The sequence below is a fragment of the Entelurus aequoreus genome, linkage group LG02, assembly GCF_033978785.1.
Source record: "Entelurus aequoreus isolate RoL-2023_Sb linkage group LG02, RoL_Eaeq_v1.1, whole genome shotgun sequence".
Classification (NCBI taxonomy): domain Eukaryota; kingdom Metazoa; phylum Chordata; class Actinopteri; order Syngnathiformes; family Syngnathidae; genus Entelurus; species Entelurus aequoreus.
In genome coordinates, this window is record NC_084732.1 from 80,116,290 (window position 1) to 80,134,067 (window position 17,778).

Consider the following 17,778-nt stretch of genomic DNA (forward strand, 5'->3'; position numbering starts at 1 on the left):
GTTGAAGGAACCTAATATTGTGATATAATTATTCGAATATGAAAACTAAAAAGTGTTGCATTTATAATACTAAGTTATATAGTTAAATTCCGAGTGTTTACAAGAGGATATATATGATATATCATTGCTTCTTTGAGGGTGTTTGTGATATATTCCATGGAATAGTCCAACGTAACATAACGAGACTTTCTAAGGTGTGGATTGCAAGACTGGACAAGTGCACACCGCTCGTATTGAGCAACTCAAACCAACTTCCCCAGTACTTGATTATGCTCGATAGCCCAAAGCGGCACGCCTGCGATACCTCCGTCACCATTAAATTGCAACACCCACTCACGCTGCACAGTGTAAACAACTGCCTGTAGAGCAAAATATGCCCTGACTTCAAAATGAACTGGCAAGTTTCCTTTCTGGTGAAATCCCGGTCCTCTCGGCATGACTGAGGCAATGAGGAAGATGTCATTTCATCCTGATAATAACCGCACGTCATATCTCTTTAGTTCCTTCCATTTGGTCATTTCATTATCATGTTGTTCACCATATTTGTTATGATTCGATTTATACAAAAACCCATAACCAGTGAAGTTGGCACATTGTGTAATTCGTAAATAAAAACAGAATACAATGATTGGCACATCCTTTTCCACTTATAGTCAATTGAAAAAAACTGCAAAAACTGAGAACCTTTTTTTTTTTTGGCAAATAATCATTAACTTAGAAGTTAATGGCAGCAACACATTGCAAAAAAGTTGGCACAGGGGCATTTTTACCACTGTGTTACATGGCCTTTCCTTTTAACAACACTCAGTGAACGTTTGGGAACTGAGGAGATCAATTTTTTAAGCTTTTCAGGTGGAATTTTTTCCCATTCTTGCTTGATGTACAGCTTAAGTTGTTCAACAGTCCGGGGTCTCCCTTGTCTTATTTTAGGCATCAAATTGCACCACACATTTTCAATGGGAGACAGGTCTGGACTACAGGCAGGCCAGTCTAGTACCCGCACTCTTTTACTATGAAGCCACGCTGTTGTAACACGTGACTTAGCATTGTATTGCTGAAATAAGCAGGGGCGTCCATGATAACGTTGCTTGGATGACAACATATGTTGCTCCAAAACCTGTATGTACCTTTCAGCATTAATGGTGCCTTCACAGATGAGTAAGTTACCCATGCCTTGGGCACTAATACACCCCCATACCATCACAGATGCTGGCTTTTGAACTTTGGTTCTTTTCTTCTTTGTTCCAGAGGACACGACATCCACAGTTTTCAAAAACAATTTGAAATGTGGACTCGTCAGACCACAGACCACAGACCACTTTTCCACTTTGCATCAGTCCATCTTAGATGAGCTCGGGCCTGGCGAAGCCAGCGGCGTTTCTGGGTGTTGTTGATAAATGGCTTTCGCTTTAGTATTAGTGTTTCAAATTTTAATCATCGGAACACAACGCCAGATAATAAATATTACCTTATACACACACCATAATAATACTCGTATGTTGAAGCACATCAAACGGTGCAGCCTACACTTATTTCCAGGAGACTGCCATCTACTGGTCACACTTATCATTACACCATGTACCAAATAAAATTGCTTCGAGGTGGGTAAGCTCCACCAAACGTATTTCTTACATTAGGCGCACCGGGTTATAAGGCGCACTGTCGAGTTTTGAGAAAAAAAAAGATTTTAAGTGCGCCTTATAGTCCGGAAAATACGGTACTTGCTACACATTGCTTTAAAAATTACATTTAGTTAAACAATTTCACAAAAATAATAACATTTATAATTTTGGACACAATACTCTTGATATACAATGTTCGTATCGTTAGATCCCTAGTGGCAGCAAACAGTGCAAGTTTGTTTTTGTTTTTTAAAATTAATGCACATGTGTTGAAAGTGCAATTTCAATGCTGATGGTGTGCATTTATTAGAGAAAATATTGAAGGTAATGGCAAGAAGAAAAATCTTTGTTTATTTCAACAATATATCTGTAATGTGTTTTATCCGATTACTCCATTAATCTAACAAACTAATCAATAGATTACTCGATTACTAAAATAATCGGTAGCTGCATTCCTACCCTATAATCAACTTTACACTCACTTCACCTAATATAGTAGATATAATATTAGAAAATAAGATATACTATACTGCAATATATATATATATTTGACATACTGTACAGATTCACACACACACACAATGATGATAACGATGATTTGTTGTGCAACAATACATGACCATATATGTATTTTATAAGTTCATTTTGTATGTGAAAACCCTTAATGTAGGCCAAAAATACGTCAAATGTGCTTAAATGTGAATATTTTAATCAATAAGTGGCCATGACATGATTTTTTTAATGAATTCATTTTGGAAAAACTGTAACAGAGTGGAGCCGCAAAAGTGGGGAGGACAACATTATACAAGTCAAAGCAGCCTCAAAAGTCTACCTTTCTTTATTATTATATATATATATATATATATATATATATATATATATATATATATATATATATATATATATATATATATATATATATATATATATATATATATATATATATGATATTATATATATATATATGTATATATATATATATATATATATATATATATATATATATATATATATATATATATATATATACACACATACATACGTACGTATGTATATATACATATACAGTATGTATATATACATATACAGTATATATATATATATATACTGTATATGTATATATATATATATATATATATATATATATATATATATATATATATATATATATATATATATATATATATATATATATATATATATACTGTATATGTATATTTATATATATATATATATATATATATATATATATATATATATATACTGTATATGTATATATATATATATATATATATATATATATGTACTGTATATGTAATATGTATATATGTATATATATATATATATATATATATATATATATATATATATATACATACTGTATATGTACGTATATAAACATACATACGTACTTATGTGTATATATATATATATATATATATATATATATACACACAGTATATATATATATATATATATATATATATATATATATATATATATATATATATATATATATATATATATATATATATATATATATATATATATATATACATACACACAGTATATATATATACAGTATATGATATATTGTCTATTTGAAAGTGCGTCTTTTTAAGGCATGTTAGATGTTAAAATTGTGCTGTTTTGTTAAGGTCAAGCATGGATTATATTGGTTTCAATTTGTTTCATTCGGCAGCACCAATTTGAGATACTAGTGTTTTGAGGTTTAAGCTTGGTCTTAGCCAATTTGAGTTACGAAAGTTGAGGTACTGTTTTACACATAACTGCACTGCAATAATGTTCATTATAAATTTATATCAAATTACAGGCTAATAATTGCATTACTTTCACAGAAATATTTATTGTGACAGCGTTTTACTGAAATTGCAGACCTATGATTTTTTTCGGTTAATGGCAATATAACCCAGCAGGCACAAGTCATTGATATGACGTTGATTATACATACATGTCCTTTACAACTGACTTTGAAACAACGTTGCAAAATAGTTGTATTTTTCAGTTGAGACAATGTTGGATCCACGTTGTTGGTTGACCACATTTCAATGGTCAAATCAACGTTACAACCTGACATTGATTAAACGTTGTCAGAAAACATGCTGTTTCAACGTTATGTTTGAGTAGCTCAACGTCAGGACATGATTTTAACACGTTCTCAACGTTGTTTTTTATGTTTTGTGCCTGCTGGGAAAGTTACAACTGTATATTTTTATAGTCAATTACCAGTACTGTCTTGTATTTTCCGCATACCGCCGCTTGCTCTACAAGAGCGTGCCATGTAGTCTGCTGAGCCCCGATAGTCAATTCAGTTTAAATTAACAGTAAGCTATGATATAATTACAATATTTTACTCTGAAATAACAGCTAATTTCTGCGATATATAAAGATATCATAACTTTTACCGTCATTCGATGTAATGTTACAGTACATTTTGATTAGAATATTTTACTGTGAAATAACAGTTAATTGCTGTAAAATATAAATATATTGTATTTTTTTTTACATTTATTTGTCATTTTGATAACAGTATTTTACTGTGAAAATACACTATTCTAGCTGTAAAATCCTGCTAAATACTTAGTGTGTCCATTGAGCTGCTCTGGTGTCGCAAAACTCTTAGACTCTAGAACAGTGGTTCTCAATTTTTTTTTTTTTACTAAGTACCACCTCTGAAAACACTTGGCTTTCCAAGTACCACCACAATGACCAACATTAAAATACAGTAGCGTAATAGGCTTATGTATAAATTAAAAATAAGGCAGCGGTTTTATTTAATATGTATATTTGTTAGTTTTGGGCATTGCATGTAACATTACACATAGTTTGAACAGTAACACTGTGTGTGAATATTTAATTAAGTGATTTTTTTTTTTTTTTGGTGTACCTCTGAATGGAGAATCACTACTCTAGAAGAGGGATGTGAAACTCGTTTTCATTGAGGGCCACATGGCAGTTATGGCTGACATCAGAGGGCCGCTTGTAACAGCGAATAATGTATGAATTTGCCTCTGGATTTCATTTTTAATTACCATGTATACATTGTTTTAGGCAGACTGCCAATTTTACATTAAAAACTTTACATTTACAAAATGTTACTGTAAAATATTTTTTATTTTTTTACAACATTTTACGGCAACTATAAAAACAGTATCACTGTTTTGTTTTTTTGTTTTTTAGGGAAAATGCTGGCAGCTTAGTTGCCAGAATTTTACTATTACATTTACATTGTTTTTTTTATTGGTTTTATCATTATATTGTTAATGGAGAAACAGTACAAGTTCCTTTTTTATTCTGGCAACTTAGCTGCCAGTTTTTCTACCGTAAAAAACAAATGTATCGTTTTTCCATTTACAGTAATACACCGTTAAAACCAAGATTTTACAGTATAAATATGGCAGCTCAGTCAACAGAATTTTTACGCAAAAAAATTGGTAGTTTTTTTCAATTTACAGTAATATGTTGTAAAGAACACTGTAAAATGTATTGTCATTTTTATTAATTTGATGGGTAGTTTGTTGTAAAATCCTAAGTCAAGCAGATATGTTTTTATTTATTTTTAGTTAGACAATAAATGCTTGGAAAGTATGATAATATACTGTAATAATTGTTGCAATATTGGATACTATTAAAGTTTAAAAGGTATACAATTTCAAGCAGTACATATGTTTTTTCTGTCAAAATGAAAACAATTTTGTGAGGAAATATTAAGTACTTTATTGACACATATCATTTCCAGGTGTTTGCGGGCCAGATAAAATGATGTCGTGGGCCAGATCTGGCCGCCGGGCCTTGAGTTTGACACCTGTGTTCTAGAACATTGTGGGTTTTACCACCTGGGGAAACACGGATGGAAATATTTTATATTCATCAAATACAATGTCACAGACCAATGATGAATGTTGACCATGGATTGGTGGGAAGTCATACATTTTCTTTGTTTTGAGACTTTTATTTTTGGAGGTACCGCTGTATTTGAAACGTTTTTCTGTGTGACGTGTGTCAATTATGTGGACTATGGCGGGTTTGTTTTTCCGAGATGCAATAAAAGTTGGAGCGGACATGGCGTGAAGTTGAAGACATATTTAATTTTAAGACTCAAAAGGAACAATAAACAAAAGGCGCTCACGGCGGAGGTAGAAAACTTGGCTATGAAAAACAAAACTACCACTTTGGCGTAAACTATGGACAGAAAACAAAACTTGCTAACTATAGCCTCAATAAACAATAACTTACTTGCGGACGAAAGGAGCAGCATGAACGATGGACATGAAACAGAGTGTCAGGAATGTGATGTCGCCAGGCTGACTGCCTGGCAACTACAGGGTTAAATAGTGAAGACATGATGAAAGACAGGTGCGTGAGTCGTGAGGACAGGTGAAAACTAATGGGTTGACCATGGAAACAAGACAAGGGAGTGAAAAGCAGGAACTAAAAAGAGTCCAAAACCAAGCAGAACATAACTTAAACAAAACATGATCACACAGACATGACAACGTGGTGACATTCTACACCAGACCTGGGCAACTTAAGGCCCGAGGGCCACATGCGGCCCGTTAAGCTTTTCAATCTGGCCCGCCGGACATTCCCAAATAATTTTTTTTTTTATGTTTAAGATGGAAAGTGTAGCTGCCATTATGATGTGCAGTCATGTTTTCTAAGTCTTGAACTATACAAAGTATTTCAATGGTTGGAATCTGCGCTTTTGGATGATATACAGTTACTATGGTCATCTAATTAGTTACTATGGTCATCTAATTAGTTACTATGGTCATCTACGTCACAGCAGCTCAGACGAGGCACCAAGCAGTTTTTGGGCGGGGAGCATTTCTACAGACGCGGAAGGAGATTTTCACAACAAAGTTCTAAAGCTTAGTGATATATCAGATGTATCAGATTGTAGGTGGGTTTATTTTGTACCCTTTGCGTTCATATTTCACTGTTTGTTGCATTTTTGTTGCGTTTCACTTGATTGTAAAATGTGTCGATCGAAAGGGGGTGTGACGTTCATATTTTGTCAATATTCAGTGTTTTACCCTTCATAGAAAACATGTAAAATTCCATTTCGTTTTTTAAGGCGGTCTGTCATAACGTTTTTAGCATTCAATCAGACATTATTGTGAGGTTTTGTATTAGTGTTCCTAAAAATAGATATACCGGCCCCCAGACACATTTTTTTTCTCTAAATGTGGCCCCCGAGTTAAAATAATTGCCCAGGCCTGTTCTACACTATTGTAAAGCTTCACCACGACGTGACATTTTGGGTGTGCTGCAGCTGTGCTTTACAAGGAGGAAATGGAAATGCACGGGGAAGGTGTTAGGCAGAGGGTGTGTTCAGAGGTGGGGAAGCCTCTCTGCACATCTCACCGTCTCGCCCGTCATTGCTGTGTCATCGCACACAAACCCGGTCTATAAAAGGCCAAGGCGTGATTTATCAGGTAGAAAGATTCGGCTCAGGGTGCATACAAGTTCAGCAGCACTGCTAATAAGCTTAAGTTAATTGCTTGATTTTGAAAATGTTGAAGATTCCACTTCTTTTTGGTTTTCTTGGACTTTGGGCCACGGTCAACTCAATGCTAGTTAATGGTAAGTGGGATTATATATATATATATATATATATATATATAAATATATATATATATATATATATATATATATATATAATTTTTTGTATATGTATGTATATATGTTTTGGTTGTTTCTGTTGTTCAACATTTTGGCAGGTGAATGTTATGTTTTTGATAACAGTTTTCTCATTTTAACTTTAGATACTTAAAAAATGCATACCGTAGATCAAGTAGTAGTTTGTAATACGCCAACAAAACACAAGCCCGTTTTTTAATAGATCAACACATCTGATAAATAGTTTTGTTTTTTTAAATAATCCATTTGAACGCTTGTACATCAGTGGTTTTCAAACTTTTTTCACCAGAAAAAAACTTGGCTCTACAAGTACCACCATCATGATGAACATTAAAATACCGTAGCGTAGTAGGGCCGAGTGTTCATTAAAAACAAGGCAGAGGTTTTATTTAACGAGTGTATTGAATATTTTTGGCCACTGTAAGAGTAACGCTGTCTTTGCATACAGGAAAATAAAAGACCGTACTTTAGATAGGTGATTCTTTGGCATACGCTAAATAAGTGTTTTTTAACCCTAGGGGTCGTGAGCGCCCAACAAGAGGGCGGACAAAAAATATCTGTTTTCTCAGCTGTATGGACCGCAGCGGTAGTCAGTTGTAATGCACTTTTCCGCCACTTGTGGCAGCAATGACAATCTTAAGCAAACAGAAGACGTCTGAAGCTAAAGTCGTAGATACTTTTCTTAAGCGCAAAAAAATATGACCAAAGTGATGGAGCTGTATTTTCATTTGTACTTACATTTTCTTGACAATGTATTTAAGAAGCATATTAATTGTTAATTTAGTTTATTTATTTTAGCACTTCATAATAGTATGTCATTCATTTTGTTTTTACGCAGTATCTTTGGTGCATACTTTTTTGGTAAATAAATTATAATCTTTGTGTTTAACACATGGTTTCATATCATTTGACAAGGTTGTAAACTGTAGGTCGGTTAGATATAATTATTAAAAACGATTAAAATCAAGAGTAAGATTTTGCTAAAATTTGAATGGGCCCCATACCCTATGTAGTGGAAAAGTTGAGTCCCGAGGTCGAAAAAGGTTTGCACTGGATGGAGACATGTACCACTAGTGGTACACTTACCACAGTTTGAGAATCACTGTTGTAGATTTTTCAACTAAAAGTGTTTTGCAATTGGAGTTGAATGATTTGAAGTGCGCAGACAATGTTCAAAACGAACGTGTCGAAATATTTGACGGTCTCAATCTTACCCGATGAGTCAGCGCTCCTAAACGTTCTCTCTGCCTTCGCAAGGACCGGCGCCTTGTGTTTCGCTGTTGCCGTGCAGGTTTCGCAGTCAGCTCCGTCATTTTACAATGAAAAGGTCTCTGTGAAACGCTGCAGGTAATGCTAGGTTTTGGAAAACAAGGTGAAACTAAAGATGAGTGAATGGGGCGTTACGCAATAAGCGTGGGAAGTGGTGGAGCTGAACGTGACCGGACGCAACCGGAATATGGAGATGAACTCTTGATCTTGATGATCACATTCCGGACATCATGCCTTAAGGGCTGTAAGGATGGCGGGTAGACTTTTGGTCGCCAAGGTCATGTTAAAGGAGTCATATTATAATTGTTTTTCTACATTTAAAATACTTCCTTGTGGTCTACATAACATGTAATAGTGATTCATTGGTCAACATTTTGCATAAAGTATGTTTTACAGACCATCTTCAAGTCTCTTCAGGATGTGACCATACTTGCCAACACTCCCGATTTTCCCGGGAGACTCCCGAATTTTAGTGCCCCTCCCGAAAATCTCCCGGGGCAACCATTCTCCCGAATTTCTCTCGATTTTCACCTGGACCACAATATTGGGGGCGTGCCATAAAGGCACTGCCTTTAGCTTCCTCTCTCACCTGAAAAGGAGACTATTATATATGTCTCCGTTATCCATAGGTTTATCTATAACCCATAAAGTAGGCAGGCACGGAGCTATTTCTCAGCGTGTGTTTATTCCAGCCGGCACGTTAATACACTGACACACAACATCCGGATTCCCATCATGCATTGCTTCAAAACTAAGGCAAGAAGTAATGTCCAAAAACATAACAGAGACGAAGCAGAAGAACGTAGAAGAGACATGGCGACGACGAGTAAAGTACGCTTGCATGTTCCAAAATTATTTACATTGTCATTATATTAATAACAAATATTAATCATGTGCATATTTCTTAACTAACCTGTCAATAAAGTTCAAGCGGAAAAAAAAATACAGCTTCAACACTTTAGTCATATTTTAGTCACGTACCGATGACTTTAGCTCCAGACTTCTTCTGTTTGTTTGAGATTGTCATTACTGACACAAGTGGTGGAAAAGTGTATTACAGCTGAGTAAGCATTGCGGCCCATACAGACCACAACGGAGACGCAGTTTTGGTTAAGAAACTGCTCAATATGGTCCGCTTTTCTCTTCATAATAAAAAGGAAAGGCCAATTTCTAAAATTTTTGTGTGAGTCACCCGCACTGGGTGTGCCACAGACTGAAGCAGACTTCCATTCACACATGAGTAATAGCACAGGTTAATCATTACTGTCACACCTTAACAAAGTAGACAATACAAGTTTCAACAAAACTTCCTGGCACTAGTCTCCTTTGAGGTCATAGTTTGGCGCAAAATCCCCCCCAAAAAACTTTCCATGTCAAGTGTGGTAATAGGTCAATATTTGTGCTGATCCTTGTGTTTTTCCGTCCCTGTGTCCCAGCGGTGACCCAAATTCCCTTCAAAGCTGAGGAAGATGTGTTTCCCCAGGCTGTGAGGGATGAGTTCCTCGTTGAGCAGGTCTTCGTCCAGTCAGAATCACGTCAAGGACAAACAACACCTCAACCGTTCAACCAAACGTCCTCTGGGGCAGAGAGTCGGAATCAAACCCTAGTGGAGGACAGCTTTGAGAGTAGTGCGTCGGGTGACAGCGATGAGGAGCTCTCTGGTGACTATTCAACCACAAGTCCAAGCGACAGGTCTGGCTCATCTACCACTGAAACTGCTCTCTTTGGGTGGATCAATTCTTCTGGGCCACTAGCAGCTCCGTCGAGTAGCACTGCAAATCCAAGCCCACCTACTCACACTACTGACGGTCCTTATGTCAGGTCCGGAGATAACGAGATCCTATACCAGTATTCTACTACACACCCAAAAGCATCCGAAGACAGCATAGAGGGGCTCTATGGTGACTATGCAAACACGAGTCCAAGCGACTGGTCGGACTCCTCTACTACCGAAGCTCCTCTCTTTGGATGGATCATTTCTTCTGGGCCAAAAGCAGCTCAGTCAAGCCCACCTTCTCACATTACTGACGCCCCTTATTTCGGGTCCGGAGATAACGATATCCAGTATTCTACTAGACACCCCAAAGCATCCGTTGACAGCATTCAAGGGCTCTATGATGACTATGACTATGACAGTCCAAGCGACTGGTCGGACTCATCTACTACCGAAACTCCGCTCTTCGGATGGATCATATCTTCTGGGCCAAAAGCTGCTCAGTCAAGCCCACCTTCTCAAACTACTGACACCCCTTACTCTGGGTCTGGAGATAGCGATATCCTACACAGGTATTCTACTAGATACCCCAGAATGACCCCAATTAGCCCTGATGTTACATCATCAACTTTTGTGGGACCTGACTTGGTAGACGAGGGTTCAGCAGATGACATTTTTGGCTCCGGACAGGGATATGCCAAAAAAATCAGCAAAAAAAAGAGACTCCTTAGCTTTTCACCTATGCAAGGTAAACATTCAATACTGCTCTGTGATATTTTAATTGATCAACATGAAATACTTCCGTTTGTGTTACCCCAGGTGGTAAAACTCCACATGTTCTGGAGTTTGAGGATTCTGCAACAACAGAGCAGCACAAAGGACATGTGACACCAGGTGTGTGTACAACAAATGCATTTGTAAACTGAGCACAGTGGTACCTCAACTTACCAACTAGTGATGCGCGATACCACTGATATTCTTTCTGATCCAATACTGAGGAAAATTCAGGCCGGTATCGGCGATATCGATTTGATAATTTGTGCAAATATAACTAATGCGCCGGGTAAGATTTAAAAAGTAGTGTATTCCAAATAATATCACATCTCATAGCATAAAGAATACAAGACAATAGTTTTTTTGTTTTTTGTTTTTTTTTAAACTCTGAAGTATATTGAGGTAGTGGCGCAAATAACAATATAGCCCAGCTACTACAATAGGAAAAAAAGAGTACAAAATATACAAAGATAGTTTCAAACAAAAAAAAAAAAGAATATAAGTACAATAATAAATACCGTATTTTCTGGACCATAGGGCGCACTGGATTATAAGGCGCACTGCCGATGAGCGGATCTATTCAGGTCGATTGTCATACAAAAGGCACACCGGATTATAAGGCGCATTAAAGGAGTCATATTATGTTTTTTTCTAAATGTAAAACACTTCCTTTTGGTCTACATAACATGTAATGGTGGTTCTTTGTTCAAAATGTTGCATAAATTATGTTTTACGGATAGTCTTCAAGTCGCTTTCTGACAGTCGCTTCAGGATGCGCTGTTTTGTGGGCAATCTTTTTTACGTGGCTCGCCTTCGGCAGCGTCTTCTCCCCGTCATCTTATTTGTAGCGGTGTAGCGTGATTTGCCAACAATCCATCAAGCGGTGCGGCTTCAAAGTCATACTAAAACATTTTGACGGATTTTTGAGCGCCGTGTGTAATGTCCTTTATTTTCAATGGAACATTTAAAGTTTTGGTGTTGTTTACTGGCGTCGTATTGCAGTCTACACGTATCTCTTATGTGTGACTGCCATCTACTGGTCACACTTATCATTACACCATGTACCAATTAAATGGCTTCGAGGTCGGTAAGCACAACCAGAATTATTCCAGGTATAAGGCGCACTGTCGATTTTTGAGAAAATGAAAGGCTTTTAAGTGCGCCTTATAGTCCGAAAAATATACGGTAAGTAAGTAACATTTATTTGTATAGCACCTATAACAGACAAACAAGCCACAAAGTGTTTCCCAAGAAATTTAAAATATCAGAAATTACATCTTATATAAAAGCACAATATAAAAACAGTATGAATAAACAATACAATATACAAACAAAATAAACGACAACATAAAAATCATAGCAGCCTAAGCTAATTAAAAGCCAGAACAAATAAATGAGTCTTAAGATTGCTTTTGCATTTGTAAACAGAGTCAATTGAGCGCAATGAGAGCAGAAAATAGTTCCAAAGCGTGGGAGCAGCAGTCTGGAAAGTTTGGTCACCTCCAGTCCTAAAACCAGTGCGTGGAACTTTCAGGTTGTACACTTTCAGTATTTACTCCCCTGGTGTGAATACTGATCGTGTAAATAACACTCAACAAAAGCATCCGACATTGACATTTCACATCATGCCTCATTCACAAGTTTTTTTTTAAAGAAACAATATCATACATTCGGGCGTCCCCAGTAGTCTGTTCAGGTTTTTTTTTCTCAGAACCTCTCCTGCGTTTGAAAAGACTCTCTATGCACTGAAGTGGTAGTAATTCCCAGGTACTGCACATCAGGATTTGGAAGTTTGACTCATGTTCTTTTCCACCAAACCAGTGCATCGCTATCTGGGAGAATGACTTTATGTTCTTAGTACCGACATACTTCGATGAGCACATCACTTGAAGCTGATCGGCGATGGTATCCTGACAAAACCTGCATGTCGTAACCTAACTACCTTACCTGGGCGGGGAAAAAAAAAACAGTTTCTACCAATAGCCTTACATTTAGGCAAGATTTAGTTACTTTACACTGTGTTCCTATTAGTGATGTACATTGTCTCAAATTACTTAACTATCAAAAGTTGGGAATTGACAGTAGAATATCAAAATTAGTGGTATCGATATTTCATATCCGCACATCACTACCACGACCTAAAAAACATAACTCACATCAGCTAATTACCAAAACACCACAATTTTAAAAAGCGGCATGCCTATTTAAAAGAGAAAAAAAACGTATAGATAATACATATTTTTTGAAAAACATTACAATAGCATGTATTACTAACGACTATAGTAGTTTTTAGGCATAATGTAATAATATTGGTCAGGATTTACCTCGGGCAGGAGGCTTTTGTTGGTGTATCCTTCGGGATGCTTTTCCGTCATGTAACAATAGGAACTAGGAAATAGTTGTTTATGTTGCACACGGACGTCTTTGAGTGACGGAACGGATAGGTCAGACTTTACAGCCAGTGATATGTAAGTCTGTGTACGTACTTCTCGTTAATGTATAAAAAAAAAAGGATTATTGTTGGATATCCGCATTATACTGTTGTTCAAATAAAGATTAAAAAAAATAAAAAAGTTTGCCTACCTGTTACTGCCCGATCGCCGCATTCGCAACACGCATGCGCAAACATAGTAACTACCTGCCATGCTACCACAGTTTTACGTCCTTCGGTATTTTTTTTTTTTAATAGCAACGCACACGCATTCAATAGTTTGGATGGCAAAAATCACTTTATTTTATTTATTTTTTTATTTTTTATTAATCAGTCCAACAAAATAGCACACGATGATACCATAATCATACAATTGAAATTCCAAAACCAAACCCAGCCCAGCAACATTCAGATTAGCAATCAACAGAACAATTGAGAAGTCACACAAACATGACACAAAACAATCCAAAAGTAGCCAAACAAAAATGAATAATATCAACAACAGTATGAATATTAATAATAATTTCAACATAGCAGTGAAATATCACTTTCTGAACATGGAGTGCTCGAATTATTAGTGGGAAAGTGTGGTTTCAAATTATTTCAGGTCATCAGTAGATACTTTGGCGACCTGTAAAATATTCAAATGTTTATATTTCGGAAAAAACTGCTGTCAAGTAGGGAACGGAAGTGGCTGATGCAAAAGAGCAGTGACCGTACCAAATGTAATGCTTGATTGTCCAGTTTGAAAATGTCACGTCGAACACAGCATCGGCAGCTTTACCATATTTTCCTGGATAAATGTCTGTCGTCTGGACGTTTTTGGCTGGCTGTAGCTTGTGTGGTTTTCACTAACCCGGGCTGATTCGTGGATTGGCTTAACCAGGGTTTCTAAAAAATTTTTACCTCGGGGCCCGACTTTTCCACAACAGAGGGGTCTGGGGCCCACTGAATTATTATTTTTACTCTTGATTGTAATCGTATTCAATAATTATATCCAACCTACTTTCTGTTTACAACCTTGTCTAAAGGTATGAAATCATGTGTTATTCACAAAGATTATTATTTACATAAACCTTAGGGTTAGGTCAGGCTAATTTAAAAAATGAGTTCTAACCAAATATACTGCATAAGAAGGGATTCATAAATAACTGACAAAAAATACATAAAGTTATGTTGTGCTGAAAAAAACTAAATCAATAATACATATGTTTCTTAACTGTCAATAAAGATTAAAATGCAAATGAAAATACATCTTTATATGGAGTGAATTTACAGCCAAAACACCACAAACACACACAAATGGTGTTACTCATGCCCAACGGTTTGCAAGGAAAAAAAAAATTGTATTCAATAAAAAAATATTTGTATATAAAAAAAAAAAAAAAAGAAACTATTTTCTGCAATTAAAAAGGAGATTAATTTACAGGTTGCGCTTGTTTCCCCTCTGTCTTCTTCCCGCCATTTTACTCCCCACCCTGCTTATTGTTATTTTTGACGGACGGCACCATGCGCAAATAACAGCAGCTCTGACTGCCTTAAATTTACTCAGCAGCACCACCTGTCGTCATACAGTGTGAAGTGTGAGCGCAAGTGTTTGGATTACGCTGGGTGGAATATCACTGCCAAAAGTTTAAACTTTAAGAATTAATTCTATACCTGCAAATGTTTTACTTGCAAAGTGTAGGACTTGAGTAAAAACATTTTTGTGTGTTTGTGGAGTTTTGTCAGTAATTTCACTCCGTAACTTTAGTCATATTTGTTGCGCTTACAAAACATTTCTATAACTTAAGCTGCAGACTTCTTCTATTTGTTTGATATTGTCATTAATGCCACAAGTGGTGAAGAAGTGTATTTCAACTGAATATCAACCATTTTTTGGCTGTACAACAATGGTTAAGAAACACTGGGCTAAACCTAGGACGTGTTTTTAATGGTTTGTTTCTCTGATTGGCTGTCCGCATCTTTCCCTACGCACTAATGTTCTCAGTTCCAGTAGTTGGACAACAGGATTGTGTCGATCTCTGACTGTAGGCTGTGAATATAGTTGTTGTTGTTTTTTTACCTCCGAATCGTTTTTTAATTGAGAAAACATTTCTTGTTTTTTTACCTGCAAAGTGTAGGACGTGAGTAAAAACATTGTGTGTTTGTGGAGTTTTGTCAATAATTTCACTCCGTAACTTAAGTCATATTTTTTGCGCTTAAGAAACCTTTCTATGACTTGAGCTGCAGACTTCTTCTATTTGTTGGATATTGTTATTACTGCCACAAGTGGTGGAAACATTTATTTCAACTGTATATATGAGCTGAGAAATATATATTTTTTGGCAGCCCAACAATGGTTAAGAAACACTGGGCTAAACCTAGGACGTGTTTTTAATGGTTTGTTTCTCTGATTGGCTGTCCGCATCTTCTCCTACGCACTAACGTTCTCCGTTCCAGTGGTTGGACAACAGGATTGTGTCGAACTCTGGCTGTAGGCTGTGAATATTTTTTTTTTTTTTACCTCTGAATCGTTTTTTAATTGAAGAAAAAAATTGTTGTTTTTTTTACCTGCAAAGTGTAGGACGTGAGTAAAAACATTTGTGTGTGTTTGTGGAGTTTTGTCAGTAATTTTACTCTGTAACTTTAGTCATATTTTTTGCGCTTTAGAAACCTTTCTATGACTTGAGCTGCAGACGTCTTCTATTTGTTTGATATTGTCATTACTGTCACAAGTGGTTGAAAAGTGTTCTTCAACTGAATATCTGCTGAGAAACAGATATTTTTGGGCAGCCCAACAATGGTTAAGAAACACTGGGCCAAACATAGTACGTGTTTTTAATGGTTTGTTTCTCTGATTGGCTGTCCGCATCTTAGACCTACACTTAGACTTCCTTTATTGTCATTCAAATTTGAACTTTACAGTACAGATACGAACGAAATTTCGTTGCATTAGCTCGTTGTAGTGCTGGATACAAGATCTTCTCCTACGCACTAACGTTCTCAGTTCCAGTGGTTGGACAACAGGATTGTGTCGATCTCTGGCTGTAGGCTGTGAACAAACACTACTACTACTACTTCAACCGGCTCGTAACTCAAATTATACTCGCAACTTTAAGCATTTCAAAAAGCCGAGAGACAGCTCGTACCTTAAAATAGTCGGAAGCTGAAGTATCACTGTACCAGCAGTCTTTAGGTGACTTTCTAGAAATTATCCATTTGATTAAGTCCAGCTCTTATCTTGGCAGATTGGATCATCATCCTGGGATTTGTTGTGGGAGTTGCAGCACTGGTTATGCTTTGTGCGGCAATCGCTACCAGAGACAAGTGAGTCACTAACCTCATCAAAACCAAACATGAGCTCATTTCATGGAACATGCACTATTTCTATATATCAGGTGGAATCGCCCAAATCAGGCAAAGGGTTCAAAAACCAAAGCCGGCTCCATGCAGAAGAATGCAGAGGCCGAGATGTTCCTGGAAAAGGAAAAACCCAGAGAAAATGGAAAGGCAGAAGAGTACACAGTCATCCCCCTGGATGAGCTTCCGGAGAAATACTCCCACTGAAACAGACGTATGAGGAACAGACCGTCTTAGCTGCTTGACAGCTCTGAGTACCCTTGCTACTTTGCAGCTTCAGTCTGAACGAGAAATGTCTGGCTCGCTAATGGCATCGGGAAAACTTTGCAAAACACATTTCAACATTCGTTATTTATTGTCACGTCAACTCCTGTTAACAATAAACATAAAAATCTGGTCATTTAAGATGCAGAAATATATCAATACCACCGCTCTGACAGCGTTTCTTACTGCCTAATATTTACAAAGAGAGTGCATCTAGGAAAAAGATAGTGTTACAATGTGTTATTTTCTCTTTTTTAATGCATTTTTTTCAAAATCATTTTTTTCAACTTGTATATTACTTTGTTACGATAGTATTATATGTAATTTATGATGTTCTGTAGACATTCCTTACAAAAAACAGTGAAAATCCATATGCACATTTTAAGTGTTCCTTTTTTGTATCATTAAACACACTTTCAAAATAAAAATAAACCCCGCAGCAGCTCGTCAGTAGCAACAATTTATTGATACTCGATATGTACACACACGTATTAAAACATTTACATTCTTTGCTTATTTTTTTTTTTTTGTCTGACAAAGACTGTTCAGGCCTGAGCTTGTTTATTATCCATGTCTGCTTTTGATGAATACATTGTGTGATCGGACAGTCTCGGTCAAAATTGTATTATATACAAACAACAAATGAGCACTGAATACAGAATAAAGAAAAAAACAATAAAAAACACATGTTGAATTCA

General features: G+C 36.3%; 2 protein-coding genes across 4 annotated transcripts in view; one reads left to right on the forward strand and one right to left on the reverse strand.

The window, feature by feature from the left end:
• apip (APAF1 interacting protein) overlaps positions 1-13,433 on the reverse strand; it is a 58,231-nt gene extending 44,798 nt beyond the window's left edge. For all 3 annotated transcript variants that reach the window (XR_009823832.1, XM_062033183.1, XM_062033169.1), the window contains exon 1: positions 13,368-13,433. Coding sequence is in view for 2 of the 3 variants with exons in the window: in XM_062033183.1 (XP_061889167.1) it covers positions 13,368-13,418 (51 nt within the window). In the remaining variant the exon portion in view is untranslated. The remainder of the gene's footprint in view (positions 1-13,367) is intronic.
• LOC133639658 (polycystin-1-like protein 3) lies at positions 7,046-17,778 on the forward strand. The gene is made up of 5 exons (XM_062033159.1): positions 7,046-7,229; positions 9,992-11,017; positions 11,089-11,163; positions 16,705-16,783; positions 16,855-17,778. Exons 1-5 carry the CDS (start codon positions 7,160-7,162, stop codon positions 17,021-17,023), a joined length of 1,419 nt encoding a protein of 472 aa, XP_061889143.1. The 5' UTR covers positions 7,046-7,159; the 3' UTR covers positions 17,024-17,778.

Coding starts and splice junctions, on each gene's coding strand:
- LOC133639658 (XM_062033159.1), top strand. CDS start 7,160: ATGTTGAAGATTCCACTTCTTTTTGGTTTTCTTGGACTTTGGGCCACG. Junction 7,230..9,991: donor CAACTCAATGCTAGTTAATG/GTAAGTGGGATT, acceptor CCTGTGTCCCAG/CGGTGACCCAAATTCCCTTC. Junction 16,784..16,854: donor GCAATCGCTACCAGAGACAA/GTGAGTCACTAA, acceptor TCTATATATCAG/GTGGAATCGCCCAAATCAGG.